Source organism: Colobus angolensis, unplaced genomic scaffold, assembly GCF_000951035.1.
Source record: "Colobus angolensis palliatus isolate OR3802 unplaced genomic scaffold, Cang.pa_1.0 Scaffold75, whole genome shotgun sequence".
Classification (NCBI taxonomy): Eukaryota; Metazoa; Chordata; class Mammalia; order Primates; family Cercopithecidae; genus Colobus; species Colobus angolensis.
The window spans coordinates 2,031,809-2,043,856 of record NW_012121265.1 but is presented as its reverse complement, the minus strand read 5'-3'; the positions used below and the strand labels follow the sequence as shown (position 1 = coordinate 2,043,856).

Below are 12,048 nucleotides of genomic sequence, written 5' to 3'. Positions count from 1 at the left end.
CCTGGCCGACAGAGTGAGACTCTGTCTCAAAAAAAATTCTAAATTTTATACATGTTTTATATACAGTCATACCTCAGTATGAGTGGGGGATGGTTTCCAGGAACACCCCCATCAGAGGATGTCCAAGTCCTTAATGTAAAATGGCATGGTATTTGCATATAGCTTACACACACCCTCCTGTATACTTTAAATCATCTCTAGATTACCCATAATAACCTAATACAATGTAAATGCTATGTAAATAATTGTTGTACTGTATTTGTATTTACATTATTTTTTATTTTCATATTACTATTTATCATTTTTTTGAGACATGGTCTCACTCTGTCACCCAGGCTGGAGTGCAGTAGCATGAACACTGCTCATGCATCCTCAACCTGTTGGGCTCAAGTGATCCTCCCAACTCAACCTCCCGTGTAGCTGGAACCACAGGCACATGCCACCATATCCAGTTAATGTTTTTATTTTTTTCAGAGACAGAGTCTCATTTTGTTGCCCAGGCTGGTCTCGAACTCTGGGCTCAAGCGATCCTGTCACCTCCACCTCCCAAAGTGCTGGAATTACTTGTATGAGCCACTGCACCTGGCCGTATTGTCTTTTAAAATATTTTCGATCCATGATTAATTGAAACAGGTATATGAAAAAGTGCTCAACATCAGTAATCCTCAGGGAAATGCAAAGCAAAACCACAATGAGGTATCACCTCACATCTCTTAGGACAATGCCTTTTAAGGGTATATTTTCATGACACGACTTATGAAATCCTAGGGACCCAAATAAGCTGTCCTAATAAACTAACTTTGTGATTCCAGTCAACCAGTCCAACAAATGTTAAAGTGCCTACTATGTACCAGTCTAGGAACAGCAATCTCAACAGTAAAAACAAATTCAAGAGAACAGTGCAAACTCTCAACTTCTTCGTATATTATTAAACTTAAGAACAATAATAATTAAAGTACTTTATTACATTTTAATACAAGGCAGTTTAGCCAATGCTTCTACCCTCTTAGCGAAGTTCTGGGAAAGGGGACTGTGCCTCTGACTCTCACAATTCAAGAGAAAAGTAAGAAGATAATCTGACTGGTGAGCGCTACCATTCACTGAACCACTATGTGGGTTTTGTTTTGTGTTTTGTTTTGTTTTGGAGATGGAGTTTCGCTCTTGTTGCCCAGGCTGGAGCGCGACAGTGTGATCTCGGCTCACCGCAACCTCCGCCTCCCAGGTTCAAGCGATTATCCTGCCTCAGCCTCCCAAGTAGTTGGGATTACAGACATGCACCACGACACCCGGCTAATTTTGTAATTTTAGTAGAGACAGGGTTTCTCCATGTTGGTCAGGCTGGTCTCAAACTCCTGACCTCAGGTGATCTGCCCGCCTCGGCCTCCCAATGCGTGGGTTCTTCTTAAAAAGGCACGGGTTCTATCCCTCTCCACTCTTCGTTTTCCCTTTCTCTACCTATGAGTAGATATGTAAATTCAATTGTAGAAGAGAAGAGACAACTTTGAGAATCATTTGATGCCGCTTAAATTTGGAACCCTATGTGGCACCTAGTTTGCAGTCGATTTGAGCCAGAAAGAAAAGGTAGTGAGTAATTAGCACCCCTTAACTTCCAATAATGACATAAGTGACCCCTGACCTTGGTTAACCCCACATCTACCTACATTCCAAATTATCTCTACCTAATTTTGCATGCCTGATTGCTGTTCCTAATGTACTGCCAGGGTACTCTTAAACGAATTGCTGGCCAGGCACGGGGGCTGACGCCTGTAATCCCCGCACTTTGGGAGGCCAAGGTGGGTGGATTGCTTTAGGCCAGGAATTCGAGACCAGCCTGGTCAACATGGTGAAACCCCATCTCTACTAAAAATACAAAAAAATCAGCTGGGCGCGGTGGTGCACATCTGTGATCCCAGCTACTCGGGAGGCTGAGACACGAAAATTGCTTGAACCCAAGAGGCGAAGGTTGCAGCGAGTCAGGATCACATCCCTGCAGCTGCACTCTAGCCTGGGTGACAGAGCAAGACTCCATCTCACAAAAAAAAAAAAAAAAAAATTGCTGGCCAGGCACAGTGACTCACACCTGTAATCCCAACACTTTGGGAGGCCAAGGTGGGAGGATTGCTTGAGTCCAGGAGTTCAAGACCAGCCTGGGCAACACAGTGAGACACTGTCTCTACAAAAAATAAAAAAATAGCTGGGCATGGTGGTGCTTGCCTGCAGTTCCAGCTATTCAGGAGGCTGAGGTGGGACGGTCCCTTGAGACTGGGAGGTTGAAGCTGCAGTGAGCCATGATCTGCACCACTGCACTCCAGCCTGGGTGACAGAGCAAGATTATGTCTCAAAAAAAAAAAAGCCAAACTTTAGATGTGTCACTGATGGTCCTGTCTCTAACTTGGGGGTTAATGAGCCTCAGGCAATGAAAAAAGTGGACCCTGAATTCAGAGAAAAAGCTTCAGGGTACAGCACATTTGACAATGAAGCAAAACTCAAGAGTTAAGCATCATATTCAGAGTGGTATTCCAGGACTCAGAAAAATAAAGTTCAAAGTATAATCCCTTCACTGACACATTCATTCTCCATGTCTCAGGCTCTACATCTTTAAAACAGGCTGCACTTTGCTTTTCTCATTGAATTTCTCTGTAATCCCAGCACTTTGGGAGGCCAAGGTGGGTGGATCACTTGAGGTCAGGAGTTCAAGACCAGCCTGGCCAACATGGCGAAACCCCGTCTCTACTGAAAATACAAGAATTAGCCAGGTGTGGTGGTGGGCACCTGTAATCCCAGCTAGTCAGGAGGCTGAAGCAGGGAGAATTGCTGGAACCTGGGAGGCAGAGGTTGCAGTGAGCTGAGATCACGCCACTGCACTCCAGCCTGGGCAACGGAGAGAGACTCTGTCTCAAAAAATAGGATAAAAGAAAAGTAATAATTCTATTTTCCCCGTAATTCTATTTACAGATGAGGATTCTGACTGAAAGGAGTTATTTGCCTAAGTTCACATGGCCAATAAAAGTCAAAGGTGGAATTCAAAGCCCACGCCCAAGTTTTCCTACTATGGCCATATTGTGGGGGTCAAGGTAATGACTGGGATACCTGCTGCAGGAACCTTGCCCCAGGTTACCTGGAAACAGCTTCCTACTCTGCCATGACCTACCCAGGCTAAGAAAAATTGCTGAGCCAAACATGGACCCAGCTCCTTACTCAGAACCTAGGGAAGCAATCTGCCTCAAAGCCACTTATATTTGTCTCAGAATTGGAAGAACCCCTCCAATGTTGGCAGACATCACTAATGATTAGCATACTTTTCCATGGAGCTTAGATGAGGCCTCGGAATCCTCTGCAACTTAGTACCCCCAGGCAGCTACCATCAAATAATTCAACTTAGCTCAAGAGTTGAACTCATTTGCCACCCTCCCACTGGTCTCTGAACAGAGACGGTCACAGGCAGCTCAGGGAAAGGATCTTAAAACGAAAATAATGCTGATGTCTAGAAACAAATGTTGGCATGAATGTGTTAACTAACTTCTTTCTCCTCTCACCACTGATGAGACAACTACTTACTTTCCATTCTCCCCACCTGCAGCTCAATCCCAGACCTCAACACCAATCTGTTTACTAACCTTTCTAGCCTGTTGGCACCCAGCTCATCTTGTAACTGGGCCTTCCTCCCATCGTTGCCCTGCCCAAAACCTCCCCTTCGCCTACAGAATAGCGATCTTTAGTTTGGTCTTCAAGCCCTTCCTTGACCAGGCCACTTTGCAAGCCTCATCTTACACCTCTCCTCAATGCGAACCCCCCACCTCCTTTCACATCATTTGCTTTTCTTTTTCTCTCCCCTCCGTTTCTCTCTAGGATTCACTGGTTAAGAACCGAAATACCTTCTTGATCATCTCAGAATTCTACAGGCTGTCTGTCCATCCCTATGAATAATACTCCCACTCCACTGTGCTTACTCTCCCTCGTATCAGCTGACAACTAGGACAGAAAACTGAATTTGCCTTTAGCTCTTCCCAGGAAGGGACTAAGCCAGACCCTCAGTAAAATGGGCTGATGTCCTGACTTTCTGGCCACCGATCCAACAGATGGCAGTCTTATCTAACCCACGAGACGCAAGGGAAGGAAACCAAAACAAAACAAAACAAAAACCTGGCACTCCGTCCGTCCTGGGCACCCTTAGCAAGCCTCTCACCCGTCATGCCCCTGCTTCCCTCCGTGCAAGAAGCTGGGGGTCAAAGGCGTGGGTCTGGAAGGGCCGAGGGCTCAGTGCTGGAAGGGGCCTTTCAGGGTGCGCTGCCTCCGCTTGACGTCACTTCCCGCCGCTCCATTGCCTTGGGTCACAGCTGGCGTCTTAAGGGCCGGACCCAGGAAGGTATTTTCAGTCCCTATTTCTGCCCGTGCTGGCAAGAGAGCGAGGGAGCCGTGCTCAGCGTGGGTCCGGGCCCGGCCGCTAAAAGCGTAAAAGCAGGCCTAACTTCCCACTTTCCTGGTGAGGCCCCGGCCGCGGTGGACGGAAGCTGTGCGGGATGGGCTGCGTGAGGCGCCGGGTCCAGGCTCGGAGGATGAGAGCCCCAGGAGTCCCTAGAGCGCAAGCCCTGCCACCCTTATTGTCCTAGAGGCGTCGGCCCTCACCTCGCTTCCCAGCACGCATGCCCCATCGCGCATGCCCAATGGATCACATAGCTCAGGCTCCACGCCTTTCCACCCTTGGGCCCTCCCGCCTTCCAGGCTGAGGCCTCCGCCCCAATTAACAGCTGTCTCCCCAGTTTTGGAGCCAACTCGGCCTCCAGTACCCCCACTAAACCCTTACTGGCTTCAGGCTCCTCATCAAATTCCCTCTCTGACACAAGGAAAATGGTTTCAAAATTCCACTTGGACCCAATCTTGATATCAATGCCACCACCAGTCACCTCTAGTCAGACACTAAGATCTGTTGGTTTTATTTCAGCAAAATGCCTTGAACCCATTTCTCCTCTCCATTTCTACTGCCACTTCACCAACCGACCCTCACCCTCACCCCTTACCCCCACCATCATCCTTCCTTGCTCTCCTGTTTCTGTGGAAGTGTACTCACTAACTGGCATCTGCCTCAGAATCCGTGCACTCCTGTTCCCATGCCACCTCTTCTGGGATTCTCCCCCAGATTGCCAGAAAGACCTTGTAAAATGAGAACTACAATGATTCCATGATCTCCTTGGGAGAACTTTTCAGTGGCTCCTCATCGCCATGATGGCAAAATCCATGTGTCATCAACGTGGTATTCCAGGTGCTGCTTGCATTCCTGCCTCTTCTCCCACTACTTGCACTCAGCCATCCTCACTGCTTCCTCTCCATTCCCAACTCTTAGCATTCTCCTTCTCATACTTTTCCATTGAAATTGGCTGACTTAAGAACTGAGGAGATTAGCATGTAGGAGGTTTACTAGGGAGTGCTTCAAGTTCAACAGTATAGAAGGGAAAGGAAGGAAGCAGTATTGGACAGAAGTCAAATTGCATAGGGATCTCAACAGAGGCCTCAGCCATTCCTTCGAAGAGTTTAGAAGATGAGGTGATTCTTCAAATCTATCCAAAGTTGGGATGCAAGGACCAGGCTTATCCCCAGGTCTACCAGTCATTGGAAACCACCCTGGAAAGTCATTGGAAACCACTTGGGCACAGTGGCTCTCTTCAGATGAGGCAGTCTCCAAAGAACAGACAGCTGAGGGCTGTCTGCCAAGTCATTAAAATAATAATTTACCATTTTGGTAGAGATGTTGTGCTTACTGATGACTGTGATACCAAGTCTAAAGGCAGGGGGAGTAAATTCCATTATGCGTGACCCAAACACATTCCCCTTCCTCAGGAAAGGACTTTAGGCCAACACCCTTATTCTACAGATGGGGAAATTGAGGCCCCAGAGAGAATCTCAGATAGTCAGCTATCTCAATCACAGTCTTATAATAAATAGCTAATATTTGAGCATATAATTTTTCCTAGGCTTGTACTAGATGCTTTAGATGCTTTATCTGACTAAACCACCATGACAATCCTACGAGGTAGGTGCCATTATTACCTTCATTTGATACACATGGAAATAGGTTTAGAGCAACCAGATGAGTAATTTCTCCAAGATTACACAGCTATTAAGTGGTGTATCTGGGATTTGAGCCCAAGTCATTCTGACTCCAGAACCCATAACTAGAAACCGTTAAGATGAATTACTTTTTCTCTGTGCATTAAACCAGCATACTCCACCTTGTATACCAGGGAATGCTATGTACATGTTTATATATGTGTATGTGTGTTATTGTCATACATGTTATGTTGTTGTTAACACACATAACAGATTTTATATGAAGAAAACTTTTACGTGAAAAATTTTGTGTATATTTTACACATATATATGATGGGATTTATTTTTAAGAATGAATACAACACTACCACGTAAAGCACAATATTTATTTTGTTTCCGGGTAAGAAGATAGGCGAATGTGTTTCTAGAGAGAAAATTAGTTTCATATTAGCTATAAATCAGAGAATACACAAGTAATTTTCAGCTACCATGTCCATTGCATGCCAGGTTCTCTGAACCTGGTGGCCTTGCTCCTTCCAGAACTCATGTCTCTTCAAACAGAAGCTTTCAGTTCCAACCAAGAAGGGTATGCATCTGAATGCCTTTCAGCAAACCTGAAGGGCTCTCCTCCTCCTTTCCCCAAACTACCAGGTCTGTAAGGGAGCAGCCTGTCCAGGAAGGTGGTCCCCACTGAGTTTATAAAAGACCTTCCCTGAGACCTGAGAAACCACTAAAGTAGATCTCTCTTTTCTCTCCTGCTCCATTAAAATGAAACCTCCATGAAAATGAAAAAGAATCTGAAATGTAAAGATTTCCCGATGTAGAAATGGTGTTAAATTACAATAGCATAATGTGGTCCAAGAAATTCTAAACTGTGTCAGAAACTGTGGATTAATTTGTTTAACAAACATTCATTGTATTCCTACCAAATGCCAGGCCCTGGGCCAGATGCAGGAGGCTGCAGTGTTTTGGGAGTTTGCCATTTAATACAGTACTTCTCAAATATTAGTCTGGAAAAGAATCACTTTGGAAACGTGTTTAAAATGCGTGTTCCTAAACCCCAACCCAGTTTCTGATTCATCAGATGGGACTAGGGCTTAGGAACCTGGAATTTTAGCCACTCCCCAGCTGATTCTGAAGCAGCTGGTCCTCAGTTGTATCTTGAAAAACATTGACCTAGTATGTTTTTAAGTTTTGATCAGCCATTTAATCAAGCCACTTAAACTCAGGACTTCAGGAGGTTAGAAGAGATACATGACTTCTAAATCCTTCAAGAAACCTTAAAAAGACTTCTTAGAAAGGCTTTCTATGCAAGAACAGCACACCAATGTGACACAATTTCTTTTCAAACAGGAGAAAGACACTGTGTATAATCATATGGCTTATGTGGCTGAAGAGAAGAAGTTAAAAGGGTATCATTGGAGCAATTCAAGAAGGTGTGTGTGTGTGTGTGTGTGTAAATTATCAACTTGTATAATTATGCTTTGTGTACTTTACCCTGTGAGTGTTTACCACATGGATATTATAATTCAATTTAAAAATAATCATTTATAAGGATGTGTAAGACCAAAGAGGGTAAGGGGTTTAAAGATGTCATTCTAGAGAGAGGTACAGGGAAAGAGTTGGGACAGTGGCAGGAAAAAAAAAAAACAGGAGGGAGGGAGAAATTCAAACTTCTTGATGAGGGCACCAAGGAAATCCTCAGCAGCTGTTGTAATAGATGGCTAGATATGGACATTAGCAGATGTGGGTGCAAATAGGCTAAAGAATTCAGATACCGTGATCCAGACACTGTGGGCACAAAAAGAAGGAAAGGAGGAAGGAAGGGAGAAAGGGAAGAGGAAAAGAGGGGGCAAAGGCGGAAGAGAGAAAAAAACTGAAAGAAGAGGCCTCTGGCCCTAGGGGGAGCTTACAATCTTGGGTTCTGAGCAGCCATGAGGCTTTGAGCAAGTTATTTGCTCCAGTCCTGTATATGAGTCTCTCAAAGCCACCATGAGGAACAGTAGAATGGTGTATGTGAAATGCTATTTGTAAACTATAAAGGGTTGCTAAATGCTACTTATTAATACATTCTGGCTGAAGGTTAGAGCAACTGCAAGTGTGGATATGAGCATGTGTCCCATTTAGCTCTCCAAGTGACTTCCCACATCTTTCTTGAACCTGACTCCCAAACTCACAGGGGTTTGCTAAGAGGTTTTTTTCCCCCTTTTCTTTTTTGCTCTGAAACAATTTGGCTGTTGCTTTGTGCAGGCTTGAGCATCAGATTCCTTTCAGCTGCCCCCTCCTGCAGCTGTTCCTCCTTCCACCTTTCCCCAGGCAGGCCCAGCTATTGGCCTAGAGGCTACCTGCCTCCTCCTCCTCCAAGGCCTGTGAGTCTCCATTTGGAAGCCAGAGGCCTCCAGGGACCAAGGCAGCTTACTGGAGGCCCTTGGGGAAGGCGGGAAAAGAAGATAGTCACTAAAATTAAATGAATTTTCTATAACTGTTTTTTAATTAAAATTGCAATTCTTTTTCTATGCAGAAGAGGCTCTTTAAGAACAATTGCACTCCCTGAGTGGCAGGCAAAGAGCTCAGCAGCTCTTCCCAAAGCCAGGGAGGGAAGGGAGGTGAGAGCAGAAGTGATGGGGTGACTGGTCCTTCCCTCTTTCAGGGCTAAGAAAGCAAAAAGGAGAAAGGGCAGGAAGATGGAAGGAGGGATCTGCTTGGTGACTTCCCAGGCTGAGGCCCCTGGGAGAGAAGGCTGAATGTATTGGGAATTCCAAGCTAGGATTTTGTGTGTTCTTTTGTCCCAAAAAGTTATGCCACCTTCTCCCTTCCTTCTCACCCCTGGAGGGCCCCAGCCACCAGCCTTGAAGCTGCAGTGAGAGTCACCCACTGCCTTGGCCTTCGGGACCCCTTGAGCAGGAGAAGAAAACCAGGAAACCAAAGGAGAGAGAGAGAATGAGAGCGAGAGACCGACCTGGAAGGAAGAAGTAATGGAGCAGGGAGACGGGCGGGGTGGGGGGGGTAACGAGATGGGAGCCCACACCACTGAGAGAGAGAGAACTCCTTAGAGGAAGCGCAGGGATTTACAGGACAGGAGCACAGAAGAAAAGAGTAGAAAAGGAAAAGCAGTTTCAAGCAAAAGAAAGTAAGGGAGGGGAAGAGCCAAGAGTAGCGAAGCTGAGCGATCTGCAGCAACTTTGAGAAATAAAAGTGAACTGTCTGTGGGCGACTGCTGTGATCTCAGCAAAAAGCCGAGCTCAAGGCTCAGGGACTCCGCCGCCCACACTGTGCCCCGCCTTATTTTGGATGCCTCCAACTCCAGCTTCAGGCACAGTACACGAGTAGGGGTTGTAAGACCTGGTTAGTGCCGGTGCTGCACGGGAACAGCGGATCCCTGCAACACCCAGATGTGCGGGCGCTACAAAAGGAGCCGGGGCCGCTGCGCCCGCTGCGCGGACTTCGCCCCGTGCTGCACACGCTTTAGGAGAGCGTGTCCTGAAGTGTCCTTCCCGGCCCTCCTCGCTTCCCAAGATTTGTTTGCAACGTCTACATCCCTCACCACCGCATAAGCACTGGGGCGAGGTGGGGCGAGAGGTCTCTTTGCAGGAATTAGTATCGATTTCAGTCTCCTGCTCCCTCAAAGTTTCTCTTTGACATTGGCGAGACTTATTCTAAGTCAGAAGAAAATAAAACCTTGCCTATTCTGGGCCCATGATTGCACAAAATCCAAAATGCTGCCGGCATGAAGATGCAGCTGGAAGACTCTAGAAACGTAGCATTAGGAGGCAGGGACTTTATAGTGTCCGGAGATAAGTTCCTAAATAAACTAAGAATTACGCAGTGGGAAATTAAGAAGGAGGGTCTGAGGGGCCGACCTCAGAGGTACAGACAGAGAAATCGAGAGAGAAACACTCAAGGAAGTGGAACAAATCGTCGTAGGCAGGTGTCTGCCTCTCTGGAAACCCGAAATCCGCCCAAACCTCATCCCAGGCGCTCACGGTACCAGTCGCAGGGCCCCGCACTATAGGGGCTGCCACCCTCTGCCCCCGGAGTCCCCACGCCGAGACTCATCATTTGCTGGCTCTTTCTTCCTTTTCTTCTTTTGTTTTTTTATCCTTCAAATACAAGACAAAAATACACCTCATTTATCATCATAGATATATATATTTCACTCTCACCACATAAATACAAAACATCCAAATATCCAAAACATTCAGAACAAAGTTAGTAGCCTGGATTCAGTGACACCTACCCGCGTTTGAATCGTTCATTATTTTCTTCACTATTTGCCTAGAAAAAAAAAAAGATGAAAAAGAGGGGGGAGTTTCCGACGTAAATAATTTACAATAAAATTACTATTTTAAAAAATGCTTTTCGCTTGCTTCAGATGGACGAATACATTCTAGACACTGCGGCACCTCGCAGTCTGGGTCTGTGAATTTGGTTAAAATGTGGGTGGCCGTGGCTGTAGGGACGATCGCTGCTGCGCAGGGTAAGGAAAGAGGGTGTCGCGGTTCGGGTTCTGATTTGGGACCACTGAAACCCTAAGACTGGGGAGGCGAGGGGAGTGTCTTTCCTATCAATCACACAAGACGCTGTCTGGACTCTGAGACTACTGCTAGAGGAGGCCCGACCGCCCAGCGGCGTCCCTGCCTCCCCTTCCGCAAATAACTGCTCAGAAATCCAGCCGTTTCCTGCGTGCAGGAAAGGATTTGTGAATCCGGGAGTTTGGGAGAAGAGGCAATGAATGCTGACTCGTTTTCCAAGCCGAGCGATTGTGCCCAAAGCTACGCGCCTGGGAGGCCCTAGGGTGAAGAGCCGGCGCCCAGACTACCGCCGGCAGCCGCTTTACTCTTTCCTGGAGGAGGGAGAAGCTGTCGGCCACCGCCCCGAACAGCCTCGGAGAAAAGATTCTGAATTTTCTTTTATTAGCGGCGTTGGCTTTTCCTTTGCTTTTCCCCCGTTAAATTCCTGTTTAAGGTTACAAAACCCAGAACCTTAATTTTGCATTGCCCTGTGGGGCATTCTCCATTCTGAATTTTCTTACACCTTCCAAACTTCATCATTACGAGTATTTAAAAACTGGTTCCACTTCATCTGCCTTTACGTAGCAATTGCGTTTATTGCTGATTAGATCAAATGTATTAGTGTCGTTGCCTACCAGGACGTTTGTTACTGTTTCCTGGGGTCGGGGGTGGTTGTGATTGGAGTTGCCCTAAAGGGGAGAAAAACCGCAGGATTGTCCCGCCAGGAAGCTGTGTTGTGTATCGACTATCCCGAGAAGTCCGCAAAGCGGGGCCCAGGGGCTCCCACAAGCCCTGGTTTCTCTGGCAAGAGGAAGGAACGTCCTCCTTTTTTGGTCTAAAGAAACCTGGAAGCCCCTGGGGTCTGCGCGCAGTTTTCCTCTTTCAAATATTCCTAGGAATAGTGGGCAGCCGCAGCAGCCGCGGATCTAGAGCAAACGTCCTGTGCTTTGGACTTAGAACCAGTCTTTTCCCTCCTGGGCTGGGCACGGGGTCAGGGCATCAGTTTGACTAACTCGCGCATTTTTCCCAATTCTTTGGATCGCTCCTGGATTCAGAAGGAAGTTGAGGGTTGGGGAGGAATCTCGGAGGAAAGGTAGAAAAAAAAAATAGCCCAAATGAGATGAAATTGGTAGCAGAGCCTGGGTGGGAAAGGAGAGCTGTCAGAGGCCTGGTGGGAGCCAGGAGCCCAGAGCAGGAGCTCTGGGCACCTAACGCGCGTGAGTCCATAAATATCACCACAATAGATAGTATAAATATAAATACAGGGAAACACTTAAAATCAGTCCAGCGCTTTTTTCTCGGCCCCTTCTTTATTGTTGGTCCGGGAGTAAGGCTCGAAGGCCGAGGAGCTCAGATATCGGGCGGAGAGTTCTTGCAAATTCCCAGCTAGCGAACCAGCCATTGTTAACGGGGCGGAGGACAGGCGGCTGGCGACGGAGCCGAGCAGCGAGGGCACTGGCAGGCTGAAGAGGCTGTGGCCCGCGGCCGGGGC

At 47.0% G+C, this 12,048-nt stretch overlaps 1 protein-coding gene across 1 annotated transcript in view; it reads right to left on the bottom strand.

Moving 5' to 3' along the window:
• Positions 1–6,358: 6,358 nt before the first annotated feature.
• VAX1 (ventral anterior homeobox 1) overlaps positions 6,359–12,048 on the bottom strand; it is a 9,803-nt gene continuing 4,113 nt past the window's right edge. Inside the window, exons 3-4 of the mRNA XM_011927807.1 lie at positions 10,283–10,320; positions 6,359–10,145 (exon numbers count right to left, since the gene is read on the bottom strand). Coding sequence (XP_011783197.1) covers positions 10,052–10,145; positions 10,283–10,320 — 132 coding nt within the window. The 3' untranslated portion in view covers positions 6,359–10,051. The remainder of the gene's footprint in view (positions 10,146–10,282; positions 10,321–12,048) is intronic.